The sequence below is a fragment of the Narcine bancroftii genome, chromosome 8 (assembly GCF_036971445.1).
Source record: "Narcine bancroftii isolate sNarBan1 chromosome 8, sNarBan1.hap1, whole genome shotgun sequence".
Classification (NCBI taxonomy): domain Eukaryota; kingdom Metazoa; phylum Chordata; class Chondrichthyes; order Torpediniformes; family Narcinidae; genus Narcine; species Narcine bancroftii.
Window position 1 is genome coordinate 80,489,766 of NC_091476.1, and position 18,969 is coordinate 80,508,734.

An 18,969-nucleotide genomic window follows, 5' to 3' on the forward strand; every position below is an offset into this window, starting at 1 on the left:
TTTCCGTTGATTTAATACCAAGAAAGAGGTAGGTGTGTGTGTATGCGTGTGTGGTGGAGGGGGTTGGTGGTCACTGGTCGCTGGGGATGTCTCCTGAGAGCAAATGTTTATGAACCTCTGGTTTTGAGTAACCAGTAAGTGGAAATTCTGCCTGCCCTGCATATTGTTTGTCATGTCATGTATGAACTGTGAACTTTGAATAAGCAGCGGATGTTACTGTTGTGATGACTAGCCTGCGGTCAAAGCCTAGATCAGATCTCCTCACAACCTCATCTGTTCCAGGGAAAATGGCCCCAGCAACTGAACCCCTTCTGCATCCTGTGGAACTTTTCCACTTTTCCATCTTCCCCATGCTATGGGGCCCAGACCTGGTGTGACCAACCCAGTGGGGTGCGTAGTTTCCCCGTAACTTCCTCTTTCTCGCATTTAGTGTTTCTACTTTTAAAGCTGAGGATCCCGGGGGCTTTGTCCCCACTTTTCCAACCTTGCCCTGCTACTTTCTCCTCTGTTGCGTCGCTCCCTTCTCTCCAGCCGCCCCTCAATCCTCCAAACTCGACGTAACACTTGGCCAAGTCGACAACGTTTCAGCCGGAGGAGAGATTGGATCAGCGAGGGGTGTTTTAATCGGACAAAGCAAACTGAGCGACATCAACCAGCGAGGGATGTGAGGGGGAACAAGGAGAAGATTGAGAGATAAGACTACGAGTGTGTCTTGTCTGTCTCTCTGCAGGTGTGTCTGCGTATGTAGCTATGTGTTTCTGTGTATGCGCGCATGTGTTTGTCTTTGTACATCTATGTGTTGACAAGTGTGTGCGTGTCTGCGTTTTTGTGGGGTCACATGCATGTATCTGTGCACACTTGTGCGTGTGTGCATGTGTTTGTGCACGTGTGCATGTGAGTGTGAGTGGCACGTTTGTACTTTGACGTATACACTCACTGTCCCTCTGCCTGATCCATTGTAAGAGAGTCCATTCACTTGTTCCATGACCTGTTCTGCTCCTGTGAGGGAGGGTATCCCTCACTCTGTATTATCACTCAGTCTCTGGTCTCTTCTGGCATAGCGGATCCCCACCACCAAGTGGCTGAGGCTAAGGGACAGGGACCCTGTGATTTGGGGACAGGGTTTCATAGTGAATTTTGAGGAACGTGACTGGGAAGCAGTCTCTCTGTGTCCAGAGCACCAGCTCCCTCTGGAATTTCTAGTGTGGTGGCGGCTGTCCTCTTGTGGAACTGATTCTGAACATTTCAACCGATCAATGATCATAGTCAAGGATCCAGGAGCAGAGCAGTTCAGTCCTCTCGGCGATGCAGGGGTTAGACTCAGGAGGGATGTGTGGAAGAAGCAACTGGGGTCAATACGGTGAAGACTGGCCTGTGGTCAAAGCCCATCAGGATCACTCATTCCCTTCCACAGAGGAAATCTGCTGCCCATCCCGAGCCTGAGTTCTGTGTCAGTCCCGGTCCATGGCAGTGTGACTGACTGTTCTTCAGCTGATGAAACAGATGTGAAAACTGGGGATTGGGCCACAGAAATGTCTGGCGTGGACTGAGGCCATTCAGCCCACAGCCACCAAAACCTGCTGTTCACACATCTCCACAGACGGCGAACAACCTTGTAGGTTCAGGCTGATCAGATGATGCTCCATCTCCGGGTTCCACTCCACCAGCCTCACAGACAGTGAGTTCCAGAGCCACAGTTCTTTCTGGGCATAGAATGACTCCTTGGTTAGCTCTACAAGTCCTGCCTCGCTTCCCTTTCCCACCCCAGTCCTATTCATTCTGAGAGCATTAATGTGAGCAATGTTCACTTTATCGCTGTGCTGATGTTTTAATTGTGGAGTGAGTTCCCTGCAGTTACTGCCGTCTATTTCTAAATTCCCTGAGTCCTATTTTCTAATCCACAAAACAGTAAGTGTTCACATCGCTGTTGTGACGCCGACAACAGGTTGTGAAACAGGGACCCGTCCACAATCTCATTCCGTTCCCAAAAAGACCGATCACGACTATATTTTGTGAGTCGGCATTTGTTCCGATCGGCGAGATTTTCCACAACACGGGATAATTCAATTGCAAGCGTCTCTCCTGGAATGAATCCCACTCGATGGGTGTTATCGCGAGCGAGTGCCTGGCGAAGGGGTAATTCGCGTTCACACAGACTTGTAACGGATTTGTGATTTTTGGACTTTTCAGACTTATTTTTCCTTCGGCGGGCTTTTCAAATGTGGTGATTACCGGTTATTTTGTTCTTTGATCATTGGTGAATGAGCCATCTGTCTGATTGGGCTTTTTCATTCCACCAATGAGATGAAGCGTTCTTCCACCAATCAGAAGCGCCGCGCCACATTCCTTCAGAACCTTAAAGAAGTGCCAGCGCGAAAGGATTTCCTCAGTCTTTGCTGAGGAGTTGGTGAAAATGTCTGGAAGAGGAAAAGGAGGTAAAGCTCGAGCCAAGGCCAAGTCTCGCTCGTCCCGGGCTGGATTACAGTTCCCGGTGGGCCGTGTTCACAGGCACCTGAGAAAGGGCAACTATGCTGAGCGGGTGGGCGCCGGAGCCCCGGTCTATCTGGCTGCTGTGCTCGAGTATCTAACGGCTGAAATCCTCGAGTTGGCCGGCAACGCGGCCCGGGACAACAAGAAGACCCGCATCATCCCCAGACACCTGCAGCTGGCCGTCCGCAACGACGAAGAGCTCAACAAGCTGCTGGGAAGGGTGACCATCGCCCAGGGTGGGGTGTTGCCAAATATCCAGGCGGTGCTGTTGCCCAAGAAAACCGGCCGAGACAGTAATCCCAAGAGCAAGTAAATGTGATAAATATCGACCTGAGACCCAAAAGGCTCTTTTCAGAGCCACACACAGTGTCTGTGGCAGGGCGAACACCAGCTGTGGGGGATATTATGCTCCGTGGATTTGTCCCTCCCGGCCGTCTATCTAAAACCGTTCTGTCCTCATGTTTCACCTTAACTCTTGAATTGATCCAATATTGTCTCTGCTGCCCGTTCAAACCTCCTTACCTATTTCTCTCGATTCCCCATGACGGGCAATTTCACTGTTTCCTGGAAAGGACCAAACTCTCCGCACTCCCCCTTGCACTTCCTGGGCGACTGCAGGCGGCGCTTGTCGTTGGTGCTCAAGCGGTTGACGTCTGTACTGGTGGGGGGGAATTGGCCAATCAAAGTTCTGACCGATTCACTAATGAACAGGCGATAAGAGGCGCCCAATCTAACTGACAGTCCCCAAAATGACATTTGAAAAACATGTCAAATTATTTCATACACTAGTTTGAGAGGAAAAAATTAAAATCTATTATTTGTGCATCGTTTTTTAATTATTCTCTGTGACATGGATGAATACTCGTGGAGACAAGCTGACGGGAAGGAGAGGGTTAAGTTCCCGTGTCGGTGCAGCGGGCAGAAATGTAAGAGCGAAACCAAGATGAGACCGGGCAGTGGAACCACATTGTCAAACACATCTGAAATTACCTGGTTTCCGAAGCACAAACATCCAGGACCGAGGTTGTTCCAATTCCATGTCTAAATATTCGGACAACTCTTTCAGCGAGATTGTGAGTGGCTCTGAAAAGAGCCGTTGTTTCCGGTTTGTTTACCCGCACTTTGTGGAGTTTTACTTGGAGCTGGTGTACTTGGTCACCGCCTTTGTCCCTTCCGACACGGCGTGCTTGGCCAACTCCCCGGGCAGCAGCAGGCGCACGGCCGTCTGGATCTCCCGGGAGCTGATGGTCGACCTCTTGTTATAATGGGCCAAGCGGGAAGCCTCGCTCGCGATCCGCTCGAAAATATCGTTCACGAACGAGTTCATGATACTCATGGCCTTGGAGGAGACTCCGGTGTCGGGATGAACCTGCTTCAACACCTTGTAGATGTAGATGGAATAACTCTCCTTCCTCGACCTCTTGCGCTTCTTGCTGCCTTTGGCAGTTGCCTTGGACACAGCTTTCTTGGCGCCCTTCTTGGGCGCTATTTTAGGGTCTGGCATTTTCCTTCTTCGATTTCAGTCCCACAGATATCGAAATCTGCTCTGAGTGCAGTTTTAAATAAGCAGTGCCAACGCCCTATGCTAATAGTGGAATGGCAATGGCAAGAGCTATAATTGGTTCATTTGGACGAATGAACGTGTACATTTTCACGAACATCTTGAATGGACCAATCACAGTTCCCCACTCCGCCAATCATAGAGCGCCACCACTGCCCAATGAGCGGTAACCGACGGGCGGAGAGGGAAGAAACTGCTGGTGAGAATCATTGCTTTTCTCCTTGGAACAGGAGGTTGCGAATTTCCCGGCGTTTGGACACGTCATAGAAGCCTCAACAAAGCTATGTTGACTCTCCCCGATTCACTTCTGCCTACAAATATAGACGAATCTTGTCCATCTGAAAATTCCAGAATCTTCCTCCCTTGCAAAATTGATCAACCATGTTTTACACATTTTTTTTATTCTGTCTTTTGCATTTATTATTTTCTATTTTCCTGCTCATGGCCTCGTAATTGTATTTGTATGTGCATGTATGTGTTTGTGTGTCATGTGTATGTGCGGTGTGTGTGTTCCACGTAATTCGGAAGCTGCATCAATGAGACTTCAATTGCATCTCTCCCGTGCACGTGTGTATTTGACAATAACCTCCCAGTCATTCATAATTTCATTCATTCACTGATGTTAGACTCACTGGCCTGTCATTAGCATCCTGACATCACAAGAAGTTCCTTCTTCAACTAGAGATGATCTGGAATATCAATGTGCTCCACCCAGAAATCTATGATTACAATGTTCTCAGTGAACAATGATGAGAAATATTCACTGAGTACCCCACCCGCCTCACTCATTCTCCCCTTTTCTTTCCCTGGTGACCCTCTTGCTCTCAATATTGGTATAAAATGCTTTGGGATTTAATTTCACTTTGCCAGTGATCGTTTGTGTCCCATCTTGTCTTTGCTGGTTTCTGTTGTGAAGTCCATGTCCACAGACACCAACACATGAAGATAGTTGTGGTGAGTGACATCATTTTCCTCAACACTAACTGGGACATCCTGAGTGCCAGAGGCTGAGATGGGGTAGGATTTGCCAGGAACATTGAGGAGGAATTCAGGAATCCATCAACAGTTGATCCAGGGAAAGAGCCAAACTATCCGTTGTGTTGGGAAATGAGCCCCGCCAGGTGATGAATTGGAGTTTCCAATGGAAGTGCATTCTGTGTATTGTTCTCTAACCTCAATAGGTTTTTCGATAGTTGTGGAAAAAACTGGACTCTGGGGCAGTGCCAAATTTAGGAAAAGCCAAATCTGACAGTATTGGCCAGGAACTGAGAGAGGGGATGGCAGCAGCTTTTATTGCGGAAGTCCATATCTGACATGGGGAGTTGGTTAAAGTCCACCTGGTCAGAGTCCAGGTCCATCATCTCCATGTTTGGAAGAGTCTGTCATTTCCCTCCTACAGCATTGAGCAGGACCCAATGTCAGTCTCCAGCTGGAGCCCAGTCACTTTTTCTCCAATCCCAGCACCATCATCCAATTCGGATGTTCCAGCCTCCCCCAGCAAAGACGTCCCCAAGGAAGTGGATGCTGCCAAAGTGACAGTAAAAGGGGAGGCAGTGGAGATGATGGGTGGGAGGTGGGAGAGTTGATGGGTGGGTGCACCAGCTTCATACAGGATGGATCTAACGCTGCTAAGAGAGGGACAGAGAATATTCCTGCATATGATTCCAGACATGAGGGATTTCAGCTCCAAGATCAGACCTGAGAATATGGGACCTCTCTCCTGAAGCACAGGAGCTGGAGAGGAGGTTGAATGGGTGTGGACAAGTTCCCAACTGGTTCTGAGAGTTAAAAGGAGGCAGTTAGTTCCCACTCGTGGTCAGGTAACGACCTTGGGGCAAAGGATCAGAAAGGAGGGGACAATTTTAATTTAAAATTTCTACACAGAGTGAAGTTCTCACCAGAAATGTCTGGACTTTCAAATTGCCTTTGACAAGGTGCCACTCACAAGGTTGCTGAACAAGATGAGAGCCCATGGACCTACTAGAATAATACCAGGAATGAAAGGGTTAGCATATGAGGAATGTTTGTAAGCACTTAGACTGTACTCATTGGAAGTACAGAAGGACAAGGATAGACCTCAGACACATCAAACACTGAATGGTCTGGACAGAGTAGATATAGCAAGGTTATTTCCCATGACAAGGGAGTCTTGGACAAGAGGGCATAACTTCAGAATAAAAGGGTATCAACTGAAAACATATGCAGAAAAATTTATTTATCCACAAGGTCATGAGTTTGTGGAACTTGTTGGCACAGGTAGCTGTGGAAGCGAGGTCACTGGGTGCATTTAAAGCAGAGATTGATAGGTATTTAATGTCAGGGAATCAAGGGTTATGGGGAAAAAGCCAGTGATTGGGAAGATGGATTGGCTCATGTAAAAGTTGGGGATAGACTTGATGGCCAAATGCCAGTTTTATATCTTGTAATCTTCTGTGGTCCTTAAGGGAAAATAACCTGCAGAGCTTTAGTGATGGAACTGCTGAATGGCTGTATGAGGAGCTGGCACAAACTTGGCTCCTGTCTGAGATTAACCCTATGCCCAGAAATACACAGTAAATGAACTGGCACTGTATTCCCAGCACACTCAGATGTGAGACCACAGCACCGGCCAGTGTGGACACAGATCATCCCACACCCTGCACTCTGATGCAAGGGCAGAGACTGATCAAGACACAACAATGACAGCCCATTTATGGATAGAAAGGCCTTTGTCAAGGACCTAAATGGGAGGTTGGTCAGGAAGGGTTGTAAAGAGAGCTTTTGGCATATTGGCCTTCATAAATCAAAATATTATGTATAGGAGTTGGAATGTTGTGGTTAAGTTCTATAAGACATTGGTGAGGCCAGATTGTGTCCAGATTTGGTCAGCTAACTACAGGAAAGATATCAATAAGAAAGAAAGAATGCAGAGATTTATTAGGATGTTCCCCAGACTTCAGGAACTGAGAATTACAGAGAAAGGTTAAACAGGTTTGGACTTTATTGCCTGGAGCATAAAAGAATGAGGGGAGATTTGTTATGGGTATTTAAAAATTATGTCGGGTGGTAGATAGAGAATAAACATACATAGGCTTTTTCCATTAAATGTTGGTGAGATGCAAACCAGAGGATGTGTTAAGAGCAAAAGCGGAAAAGTTTTGGGGGAACTTCACGCAGAGAGTGGTGGGAGTGTGGAAGAAGCTGCCAGCTTAAGTAGTTAATGTGGGTTGAATTTTAACATTTAAGCAGAATTTGAAGAGGTACATGAATGGGAGAGGTATAGGTGCAGGTCAGTGGGACCAGGAAAAAATAAAAAGATTCGGCACAGACTATAAGGCCCGAAGGGGCCTGTTTCTGTGCTTTAATGTTCCATGGCTCTACCTGTCCAGATGTCTCTAAAATTTTGTGTTCCTGCCTCCACCATCTCCTCTGGCATCTCATCCCAGACACCAACTACTGGGTGAAATATTTACATCTCAGATCCCCTTTATAACTTCTCCCTCTCACCTTCACCCCATTCCCTCCAGTTTTACACTCCTTCCGTGGGGCATAGATCCAGTCCATCAACACTCTCCCTGTCTGATCTAATCTCCTGTTCCGCCTCCCACGTCACCCCTCAGCTTTCTTCACTCAAGGGAAACCAGGAAACAGCCGATCCAACCTCTCCTTGTAGCTAAGAACCTCCAGTCCTGGCACCAGCTTGTGAATCTTTCCTGCCCACTGCCCAGTTTAATCACATTGATCCTGCAGTGTGACAACCAGAATTGCTCATCATGCTCCAGGTTTGAATCAACCAGCATCTTTAACATGTAGAACATCATTTCCCACCTTCTGCACCCATTGCCTCGGTTGATAAAGACAAGAATGCCATCCACCTTCTTCCCCACCCTCTCTACCTGTATCACCACTGTCAGGAAACTGTGTACTTGTACTCTAAGGTGTCTCTGCTCCATAACACTCCTGACCTGGCTTAAATGTCCAAAATGCATCATATCACATTAGTCTGAGTTAAATTCCATCTGCCGTTCCTTTGTCCACTTTACCAGTTGACTTCTCTCCCGTGGTAACCTGAGACAAACTTCTCACCGTCCACTCCCCCACACATTGTGATGTCCTCTGTAAACTTACTGATCCTGTCACATACATTCTCATGGAAATCATTAATAAATCTGACAAACGACCCAGCACTGATCCCTGTAGCAATCACTGGTCATAGGCTCCATTCTGAAAAGAAGCGGGGATGCAAAATGGGGTCACAGATGGGGAAGAGAGAATTCAGAGGGTTACAGGTCTGGGGGAGGTTACACAGATAGCGAGGAGGTCAGGGCCAAGGAGGGGTTTGAACATGAAGACAGGAATGCTCAATCTGAGGCAGGGGCCAAGGGAGTGAAGCATTGATGGGAGTGAGATTGATCAGATGGTTTAGTGATGTCACAACAACAACCTTGGACTCAATGTTCGCAAGACTAAGGAAATGATTGTAGATTTCAGGAAGGGGAAGTAGGAGAACACAAACCAGTCCTCGTTGAGGCATCAGCAGTGGAGACGGTAAAGAAAAACTTCAAATTCTTGGCTGTCATCAACTTTTATCTATCCTGGGGCCATCATGTTGATGCAATCATGTAGAAGGTATGTCAGCAAAGAACCATGAAAATTTCTACAGGTATTCTGTTGAGAGCATTCTGAAAGGTTGCATCACCATCTGCTAAGGTACAGGACAGGAAAAGGCTGCAAAGGATTGTGAACTTGGCCAATGCCATCATGGGTATTAGTCCTCACTCCATTAAGGGTATCTTAAAGAGGTGGTGTCTCAAGGAAGTAACTTTGATCATCATGGACCCTCACTACCTAAGCCATGCCCTTTTCACAAAGTTACCATCAGGAAAGAGGTACAGGAGACTGAAGACACAAACCCAAATGGTACAAAAACAGCTTCTTCCCCTCTACCATCACAATGAACCTGAAGACTGTACCTGGCTTTATTTTCTCTTTTTTGGATCGATTATTTATTTTTAATTATTCTTGAATTGAGATTCTAAATTGGAGGAAGACTAAATTTGAGGAATTTAGAAAGGATCTAGAAAATGTGGATCGGGTTAATTTGCTTTCTGACAAAGATCTTTTCGGTGATTGGAAAGCCTTCAAAGCAGAAATTTTGAGAGAATTTAAATATTTTGAGAATATTTAAAATGTCTTTAACCATAGGTGAAGTGCCAGAGGATTGGGAGGTACTTCATGTTGGTCTGTTGTTTAAAAAAGGCTCCAATAGACACCCAAGAAATTATAGGTTGGTGAGCCTGACATCAGTAGTATGTAAATTATTGGAAGGTGTTCTAAGAGATTGGATATGCAGGTATGTGGATGGCCAGGGACTGCTTAGGGATACTCTACATGGCTTTGTGCACGGTAGGTTGTGTATAACCAATCTTATAGAGTGTTATGATCGCAGAGGACCCCAAAACCCAGTAGCAATAGATATTCACCAAGACAAATGGTGACACCACAAAAAAGACAACACAAGAGAGGATACAAATAACCTCCCAAGGATGTTGGGAAACATAGAGACTAATGCAAGGGAGGAGCTGAAAGAAATCAGTATCTCTAAGGACATGGTCTTGGGAAAATTGAAGGCCGATAAATCCCAAGGGCCTGATAATCTACATTCTAGGGTACTTAAAGAAGTGGACATTCAGATAGCAGATGCTTTAAGAATTATTTTTCAGAACTCAATAGACTCAGGATCAGTACCCATGGATTGTAGGCCGGTGAGCCTTACATCAGTAGTAAGCAAAATGATGGAATCCATTATTAAGAATGTAATAGCGGAGCATATGACTAGTAGAGAAGGGATCGGACAGAGTCAACATGGATTTACAAAAGGTAAATTGTGCTCGACAAATCTATTGGAACTCTTTGAGATGGTGACAGGTAAAATAGATGGGGTAGAGCCAGAGGATGTGGTGTACCTGGATTTCCAAAAGGCCTTCGATAAGACCCACATGAATGACTGGCATGCAAAATCAAGGCTCATGGGATTGGGGGCAAGGTATTGATGTGGATTGAGAACTGGCTGGCAGATAGAAGACAGAGAGTTGGGATAAATGGCTCATTTTCTGAGTGGCAGGCGGTGACCAGTAGGGTGCCACAGGGATCTGTACTGGGACCCCAGCTGTTCACAATTTACATTTATGATCTAGATGAGGGGATTGGATATAATATCTCCAAATTTGCAGACAACACTAAGCTAGGAGGGGTTTTGTGCTCTGAAGAGGGGATCAGGAAGCTCCAGAGTGTTTTGGATAAATTGGGGTACTGAGCAGATAGATGGCAAATGCACTGCAATGTGGATAAATGTGAGGTTATCCACTTTGGTAATACAAACCGGAGGGCAGATTACTATTTGAATGGCAATAGATTGGGAGATGGGGAAGTGCAGAGAGATCTTGGGGTTCTTGTGCACCAGTCACTGAAGGCGAGCATGCAGGTACAGCAGGCAGTAAAAAGGCAAATGGTATGTTGGCCTTCAATATCAAGAGGGTTTGAGTATAGGAATAAGGCTACCTTACTGCAGCTGTACTGAGCCTTGGTGAGACCACACCTGGAGTATTGTGTGCAGTTTTGGTCACCTTAACTGAGGAAGGATGTTCTTGCAATGGAGGGAGTGCAAAGGAGATTCACCAGGCTGATACCTGGAAGAGCAGGAATAACTTATGAGGAAAGATTGCACAATTTGGGATTGTACTTGCTGGAGTTTAGAAGATTGAGAGGGGATCTCATAGAGACATATAAAATTCTGGCAGGACTGGACAGAATGGATGTGGAGGGGTTGTTTCCAATGGTGGAGGAGTCCAGAACCCGGGGCCATGGTTCAAGGAAAATAGGCAAACCATTTCGAACCAAGATGAGGAGGAATTTCTTTACCTAGAGGGTGGTGAATCTGTGGAATTCATTGCCACAGAGAGCAGTAGAGGCAGGTTCGTTGAATATATTTAAGAGGGAATTAGATATATTTCTTCAGTATAAGGGAATTAGGGATTACGAAGAGAAGGCGGGGACGGGGTTCTGAACTTTAAGATCAGCCATGATCTCATTGAATGGCGGACCAGGCTCGAAGTGCCAAATGACCTACTCCTGCTCCTATCTTCTATGTTTCTATCTTTAAATATGAAAACAGAATCAAACTTTCTTATCACAATTAACTTACTTAAGCTCATTTAACTCCCTTCTAATTCTAAGTGCATGTTTATGTAATGCTTGTATAAGTTCAGAAAAGTTATTTGGTTCACAGTCCAATCTCACTTCTCATTCCTCCAAGTTCACTGGTTGTAGGCAATTCTTATACCTATGCACGGAATTTAACATTTATGAAGTTCACAGGCTTTGGTGCTTGAAAGGTAAATGGTTACAGCTCAGGAAGGTTCTTGTCGGTTTTCAGAGAGAGATTCGTTGTTCGCTGACATCCACAACTGATTTTTTTTTAAAAATTAGTTACTTCAGTATCTTGCCGAAGAAGTTTGCCCCGTCAGGGTTCTCCAGATGATAACCTCTTTCTTTCAGGTAACCACAGAGTTCCTTTTTGTTTCGCTTATTCCAAGTCCTCTCTTATTCCAGTCCTCTCCTCTTGCATGAACCACAAGGCTTTTGACCAGGTCGTCTTACATCTGGGCTTTCCATAAGCTTGCCAGCTTGTAATGTTCTAGTCCCAGCGACTTCTGCTGGCTGTAACACTGTACAAGTGATCTCTGTGCCTCTGTCTCTCTCTCACAGAAAAAAAAACTGTTTGACTCTCTCTGCTTGCAAAATAACATGACCCTCTTACAACAGCAAGCTCTCTTCCAGACAGCAGTGGCTCCAACATGCTCTTTCATAAACAACAATCCATTAGTGTAGTCTCTTGAACACTTTTCAAAGCTCTTGCAAAAGGTCTGAGGCCCTGATATGTTTCACATGGGGTAGGGCTTCAGTATTTCAAATAAGATCTGTTTTAAAGTGTTTGTATGTAACCTACTCTAATAAGCCATTCCCAATTTATCTCCCAAAAACATATTTATATACTTTGTCACACAAAGTTAAAAAAAGGACCTTGGGGTACAAGTACACAGTTCCCCAACAGTGGTGACACGGGTAGACATGGTAGGGGAAAAGGTGGATGGCATGCTTGTCTTAATTAGCCAAGGAAGAAGTGGAAGGATGGGTCAGTAAGTTTGCAAATGACACTGAAGATGGAGGTGTCGGGGATAGTATAGGAGGTTGAAGTAGGTTACAATAGTGCATAGACATGATGAAGAATTGGGTGGAGAATGGCCAGATGCAGTTCAGTGCAGATAAATGTGAATAAATGGATTTTTGAAGGTCAAACTTAAAGGTGCATAACTTGATTAATGGAAGGATTCCTAATAGTGTACAACAAGAGGGATCTTGGGTTCCAAATCCAGAGAGCTCTCAATGTTTCCATGAAGGCTTACAGTATGCTGCCCTTCATGAGTCGGGGAATCGAGTTCAAGATCCATGAGATAATGTTGCACCACTATAAAATTCTGGTTCAACCACACTTGGAACATTGTGTTCAGTTCTACTCACCTTATTGCAGGAAGGATGTGGAAGCTTTGGAGAGGGTGTGGTGGAGTTCCACAACACACCTGCCCTGATGTAACTTTCCAAAATGCATCACCTCGCATTTGTCAGAGTTAAATTACATCTGCTGTTCCTTGGTTCACTTTCTCAGTGTATCTCTCCCTTGTAACTGGAAAGAAACCTCCTCACTGCATCATGTCTATGCACTATTGTAACCTACTTCAACCTCCTACACTATCCACGACACCTCCCTCTACCACCCATTATGATGTCCTCTGCAAACTTATTATCCTGCCACATGTATTCTCATGGAAATCGTTAATATATCTGACACACATCGGAGGATCCAGCACCGATCACTGCAGCACACCACTGGTCACAGACTCCAACTGAAAAGATGTGGGGATGTAAAATGGGATCACAAATGGGGGAGGGGAGGTTACAGAGAGAGTGAGGAGGCAAGGGCTAAGACGGGATTTGAAGACAAGGTCGAGAATGCTAAATCTGAGGCAAGAGCCTGAAAGGCACTCACTGTTCACTGCCGGAACAGAAGACACTGACGTTCACAGTGGAGGAGCAGTCAGGCCCACAAGACTCGACCAGTCAGATTGCAGATCCACAAGGGAATGGCAGAGAGCAAGGACCAGCTCATTCGCACCTTCTCCAGCTCTCCACATCAAATCTGAAAACCACAAGAGAAGCCAATCAGATCATCGCTTATCCTTCTCAACTCCAGCAAGTACAGGCCAACGCCATCAGTTCAGTCCTTGACATCACGCTCCAATTTTAGACAGAGAGGAAATGCTGCAGATGCTGGAAATCCCAAATAAGGAGAGAAACTGCTGGAAATCCTTAGCAGCTCAAGCAGTGTCTGTGGAGAAAGAGTTGACACATGGATATGAAACTCTCCATCTCACCTCAGAGACACTGCCTGAGCTCCCAGATGTTTCCAGAATGTTCTGCCTTTATCACTACAATTGAGTCCCTGTCGGCTTGTCTTGGAATAACCAACTGATTGAATCGTTTCTCTGCATGGACTCTTTCAGTTCAGCTGGAGACAAGTACCCTTTCCAACTCATCGGATGATATACGAGTGTGTAGAATAAATCCCTTGGCCCTGCATTTTCACGCTGGAGATGAGGAGCAGAGCCAATACTTTCATTCCAGCACAGTCACAGCCCAACCAACATTTGCTCCACTCTGCTCTATTCATGAAGCGTCCAAGCCCAGCAGCACAAGCTGTGCCAGTGCCATTCCCAGTCCTGCTCCTTCAGATCCAAATAGATGCAGTTTAGGCAATTGGATTCTCCCCTCTCCCTCACTTGTTGCTGTCTATTCACTCCACTCCTCTTCTTCCATTCACCCTTTCCATTTACCTCCCTCTCTGCTGGGCTTGCCCCAGCGTGGAGCCTTCCCTTGCACCCCTACCCTTTCCATCCTGCCCTTTCCTTGTCCCCCTCCCCACCCTTCCCTCCCCACCCTTCCCTCCCCCCCTTCCCCCCTCCCCTTCCCCCCTCCCCTTCCCCCCTCCCCTTCCCCCCTCCCCTCCTCCCCTTCCCCCCTCCCCTTCCCCCCTCCCCTTCCCCCCTCCCCTTCCCCCCTCCCCTTCCCCCCTCCCCTTCCCCCCTCCCCTTCCCCCCTCCCCTTCCCTTTCCCCCTCCCCTTCCCTTTCCCCCTCCCCTTCCCTTTCCCCCTCCCCTTCCCTTCCTTTACGCCCTCCCTGCCCCACCACTTCTCTCTCCTCTCCCCTCCACTCACTGACCCCTTACCCTCCCCGTCCCTTACCATCCCCTCGCCTCTCCCGTCTCGTCCCCGCCCCGACCCTCACCCTCCCCGGACCGACTATGGGGGGGACTGGACCCTGAACCTTGGCGCCGCTTGCCCTCCTCCCCAAGGCCGCACTCCCATCCCGCCAGCATCTCCACCTCAGGGCAGCGCAGCTCCATCAAGAGGACCAAGCACGCGGGACACCCGCTCCCGAGCCGCACAGGTTAAGTCTCACCTCCACCTACGGGCCCAGGCCGCTACCTCCTCCGTGCAGCGGCCCGTTGCTGAGGGAACCGTGACGTCAGCCGCACACACCGCGGCCGGGACAAGCCATCACGTGATGGGGCGGCCGCCGCCGGGAGGAGAGGCGGAGGGAGCTGTCAATCAGAGGGGCGGCGGCGGCGGGTAGTCACGTGTCGTGTTATATGTTCATGTTTGATGAGATCGTGGACTGTAAACCAGAGAAATTGGATCGATCAACAACCAATTCAATCAGCTCAGGATAGATCCACAGGAGGCCGGCAATGTCCTCAACCATGACCCTCTGGTCAAGTCACCTTTATTTTTCCTTCATGGTAAAGACTAGGGATCAAGGAGTAAATTTACAAAATAAAAATTAGAATAGAGGTTAAAATATTAATGCATAAACAGTAAAAGTCCACGGTTCCTGATCCACATATGTTCTGGCTTAGGGGAAAAAGCTGTTGCCCAATTTGAATGTAAGGGTTCGAGTGTTACTGTGAGAGATGGGAAAATTGACCTAAAATTATGAACATGGAAGAAACTAAAGTTCATCAGTAAAATGGCTGAAACCAGTTCAAACAGGATAAGTTTGGGGCTTAGGATGCAGGAAAGCAGAGTCAGCACGATTAACATAAGAATCTTCTATCCTTTGTGACAAGACCATAGGACTAAGATAAGGAATGGTAAGGTACAATAGAATGTAGGAAGTTGAGGTAGTCTGGATCAGATAAGGGTCTCCTAGCCCTGGACAGAAGTACCAAGTCATACATTTCTAATTAGCTAACCATACACAGATTTATACATATGAAATTAGCCAACCCTAGATAGAATGAGTCAACTCTGCATATCAAGAGACTGTAGCCCCGAGAATCAGGAAGGTGTGAATAAGGACAATGACATGAAGGGACACCCACAGGATAACCCCCCCTGGTTCTCCAAGTATACTGAAATTGCACGTAGGCAGGCAGGATCGCCTAATGCCAAACCTCTCCAGCAGGAGGCAGAAGAATGTAAGGGGGAGGGTATTCCTACACTGAAATCAACTGTATAAAAGTTGGGTGAGCCCCAGTGTGTGTGTGTATTCCCAGGGTAAGGGGAAGCACCCAACTTTGCATTGTTGTAGTAATAAATGTTCTTTGTTCTCAATTTTTGTCTCGAGCAATTTCTTTAAAGGTACTTTAATTCCTAACAAATGGGGGCTCGTCCGGGATCACACTCCCTCCACTGACAGAGTGCCCCGACGACGAGAGTAGGTGCACCCCGGCTGATTCAGCTGGACTCACGGGCGACGGGTGGCTGGTCAGTGGAAGAAGCGAGTGATATCCGAGAAGAGGCATTGAGAACAAACGGCGGAAGGACGCGCGCTAGAGCAGTACTGCCAGAACTCGGTAAGAGTATTTTACTTGTTCCTAAGTATGGGAATAGCGGGCAGTAGAGATGAGAGTCCTGACACAGGACGTGACCACCAGATAGCTACGTACAGCCCGCTTGGGATGATGTTATCTGAGTGGGGCACAGGAAAGACCCGCGGTAAAGACAAACTAGCGGGCAGTAGAGATGAGAGTCCTGACACAGGACGTGACCACCAGATAGCTACGTACAGCCCGCTTGGGATGATGTTATCTGAGTGGGGCACAGGAAAGACCCGCGGTAAAGACAAACTGACGACGGTCAGGTATTGTTGTAATGAATGGGTGGGATACCCGGTTAAAGGGAGCTCCGTGTACTGGCCAAAATTCGGATCCGAGAATGAATGGATGTGTGAAGTTTGAACTTATGGCTCTATCAAAACCAGCCAGACAATGTTGAGAGCAGGGAATATGCAGCCTGCTGGCTCAAGGGATCCATTGAACAGCTGGTTTTGAATGAGAAAGAATCCAGGGATAAGAGAGAGGAGGAACCTCTTGTCCCTGAATCACAGGGTTGGGATGTGTTACATTCCCTCCCTCCACCCTATGTTCCTCCTATGCCGGCTCCTATCTTTCCTTCCCCTCCTATGACCTACCCTTCTGCACCTTCCCCACCTCCCCCACCACTAGAGAAGAGAGAAGAGAGCAGGAGTGGTATGATAACTTGCTCACAAAGCACTCGATTACCACCTCTGTTGGCAGGAGAGAGAGGTAACTTTAATTCAGAACAGCGTGAGACTCTTCAGGAAGAAAGGGCAGAACCCTTTGATTCATTTCCCAGGGAGCAGGAACCCAGACCTAATAAGCCAGAAACCAATTGGATGAGACCACTGCGGGAAGTTCCCATGAGAGAGGGTCTCGGTTTCGTAAATGTGCCCCTGACCAGTACTGAAGTGTGTAACTTTAAGAAAGAACTGACCTCCCTGATAGAAGATCCCCAGGGATGTGCCGAACAGTTAGACCAATTTTTGGGACCAAATATATATACAATATGGGGGTCTCGACATAGAATCCCCAGCAGGGGAACAATTGGTACTAACAGGTTTTGTTACCAACTCAGCCCCAGACATTAAGAGAAAATTACAAAAGACAGAAAATTGGCATGAGCAGGGAATAACCCAGCTTCTACAGATCACACAAAAAGCATTTGTCCAGACATCTGAGGATAAGCAGAAAGCAAAGGCTAACATTTTGATGCAAGCAGTTAAAGTAATAGTAGATGAGTAACATGGAAAAGGCAGGGACTGTGTGCCAGCTCCTGAATGTTGGGAGAAGTGCAGGGAGTGGGAGAGTAGAGACCAGAGATAATTTCATAAATCACGACTTCCCACTTCAGTCACTGACCAATATTGATTAAAATTCATGCTAAAAATTAAATGTCATAAATGATCGTTTTTCAATACTGTAGAATTAGCGAATTTAACTACCAATTAATTCCAATTTATGAAATAAATTGTATTTAAATGTGATTTTGCACAGGGAGTACCTGAGAGTTGAGTGATGTTATAACATTTGCAGGGAGAAATGTTTGCGCAAATAGGGTGAGTTCTATACATCTTAACTTTAAGTGTATGTGAGATAAAGAAAGGATCTGATGTGTAAAGTGGCTGGATCAGCCAGTTGAAGGGGGAGTGTGCATGTCCCTTTAAGTGCACTGTGGCACTTGAAATTGAGGCTTCAGGCTCTTGTCTTGCAGTTAGAGGTATGGAGCCCTATCAACACATTTAATACATTTCTTCTACACATTCAGCAGTCAAGGTCCGTGAGTTTAAAGATCACCCACCTCTGGAGAATAAAGATACCTCTGGGGATTCCTATGGGGATTCCTATAAGTTTAATCATTCATTTCTCTGGTGCATTTTCCTCTGGAGTGAAATTAATGCCTCAGCACAATTTCTCTGTATTGCCGCTGTTATTTAATTCATGATAACTTTCCCCCATTCATCAGGTTTATATTTAAATCCGGTAGTGCAGAAGTTACATTGTAAATAATCACGGAGGTAAACCCTGCGCGACTGGATTCAGCTTAATGGAGAAATAAACCTGCGAACTGGTCTATGGTGGTGTGTGAGTACTGCAATAGGTGGAATATGATTTAAATTGGTGGCATCGTTCAGAACAATTGGGTGCATAAGAATAATAATATCATTAAGAACTCACAGATCTTGTACCAGATGCTATTCAGTACATCTTGACTTAAGGACTGGAGAAATTGGCATGTTAGAATGAGATTGGCATGGTACCAATATTTCTTGATTCAATAATGACTCCACAAGCTCCAGGATTCATGCAGCAGAACTTTTAAGTGGAATATAATAGAAACTAGCCTGTACTTAAATTATTGTGTGTGCAATCTTCATAAGAACATCTTTTAACTTTTTTTTGGTGCCTGTTTTACAGACTGTTTTAAATAAGGCCAGCTCCTGTGAGCTGTGGCACAAGGCATTTTACTTAAGGCAGAACTAAAGGTTGAATATGTTTCAAGTTCTCTTGCAGGGGCTCTTGTGCTGCAATGTCTGTTATGTACTCACTCTAACAAATTGGAGGGTTGTGCCCCATACAGACAAGCAGCTCCAACTGCATTTTAATAAGGTCTAACATATTCAAAACCCATGCAAATATGGTTTGTGTTTCATTTTACAATTTTTACACTAACACAAAGGAAAGTCAGATTGTTATTCATTTTATTAAAATCTAGTGATTGGTTATATGTAAAAGCATGGCAAGAGGATCAACTAAAACCTGCCTGGGATGGTCCCTTCTGTGTACTTTTAATTACAGACACCGCAGTAAGAACAAGAGAGAAAGGCTGGACCCACATTCAAAGAATTAATGACAAAGTGCCATAATGTTACAATTTTATTCGTTTTTTTAATGGTTTATTCAGTTTTGTGTATTTTATTGCTGTTTTCAATGAGCTTTACATTTATCGTGGTTTATTCAGTT

General features: G+C 46.1%; 2 protein-coding genes across 8 annotated transcripts in view; one reads left to right on the forward strand and one right to left on the reverse strand.

Annotated features, from left to right (window-relative positions):
* The window catches only part of LOC138740960 (histone H2B 1/2-like), a 40,227-nt gene extending 25,532 nt beyond the window's left edge, over positions 1-14,695 (reverse strand). The window contains exons 1-3 of one of the 7 annotated variants that reach the window (XR_011343233.1): positions 14,607-14,695; positions 13,137-13,286; positions 3,013-3,148 (exon numbers count right to left, since the gene is read on the reverse strand). Coding sequence is in view for 1 of the 7 variants with exons in the window: in XM_069894326.1 (XP_069750427.1) it covers positions 3,623-3,994 (372 nt within the window). In the remaining 6 variants the exon portion in view is untranslated. Of the gene's footprint in view, positions 1-3,012; positions 3,149-3,480; positions 4,633-5,721; positions 6,032-13,136; positions 13,287-13,521; positions 13,735-14,471 lie in introns of those variants that run through there. The other 6 variants (XR_011343231.1, XR_011343234.1, XR_011343232.1 and 3 more) reach the window with 6 other exon arrangements.
* Positions 2,245-4,108, forward strand: LOC138740959 (histone H2A type 1-F-like). Its single transcript, XM_069894325.1, has one exon. It carries the CDS (start codon positions 2,414-2,416, stop codon positions 2,801-2,803), a length of 390 nt encoding a protein of 129 aa, XP_069750426.1. The 5' UTR covers positions 2,245-2,413; the 3' UTR covers positions 2,804-4,108.
* Positions 14,696-18,969: the final 4,274 nt, after the last annotated feature.

Excerpts from the sequence above, each read along its gene's own strand:
- LOC138740959 (XM_069894325.1), top strand. The coding sequence starts at position 2,414 with ATGTCTGGAAGAGGAAAAGGAGGTAAAGCTCGAGCCAAGGCCAAGTCT.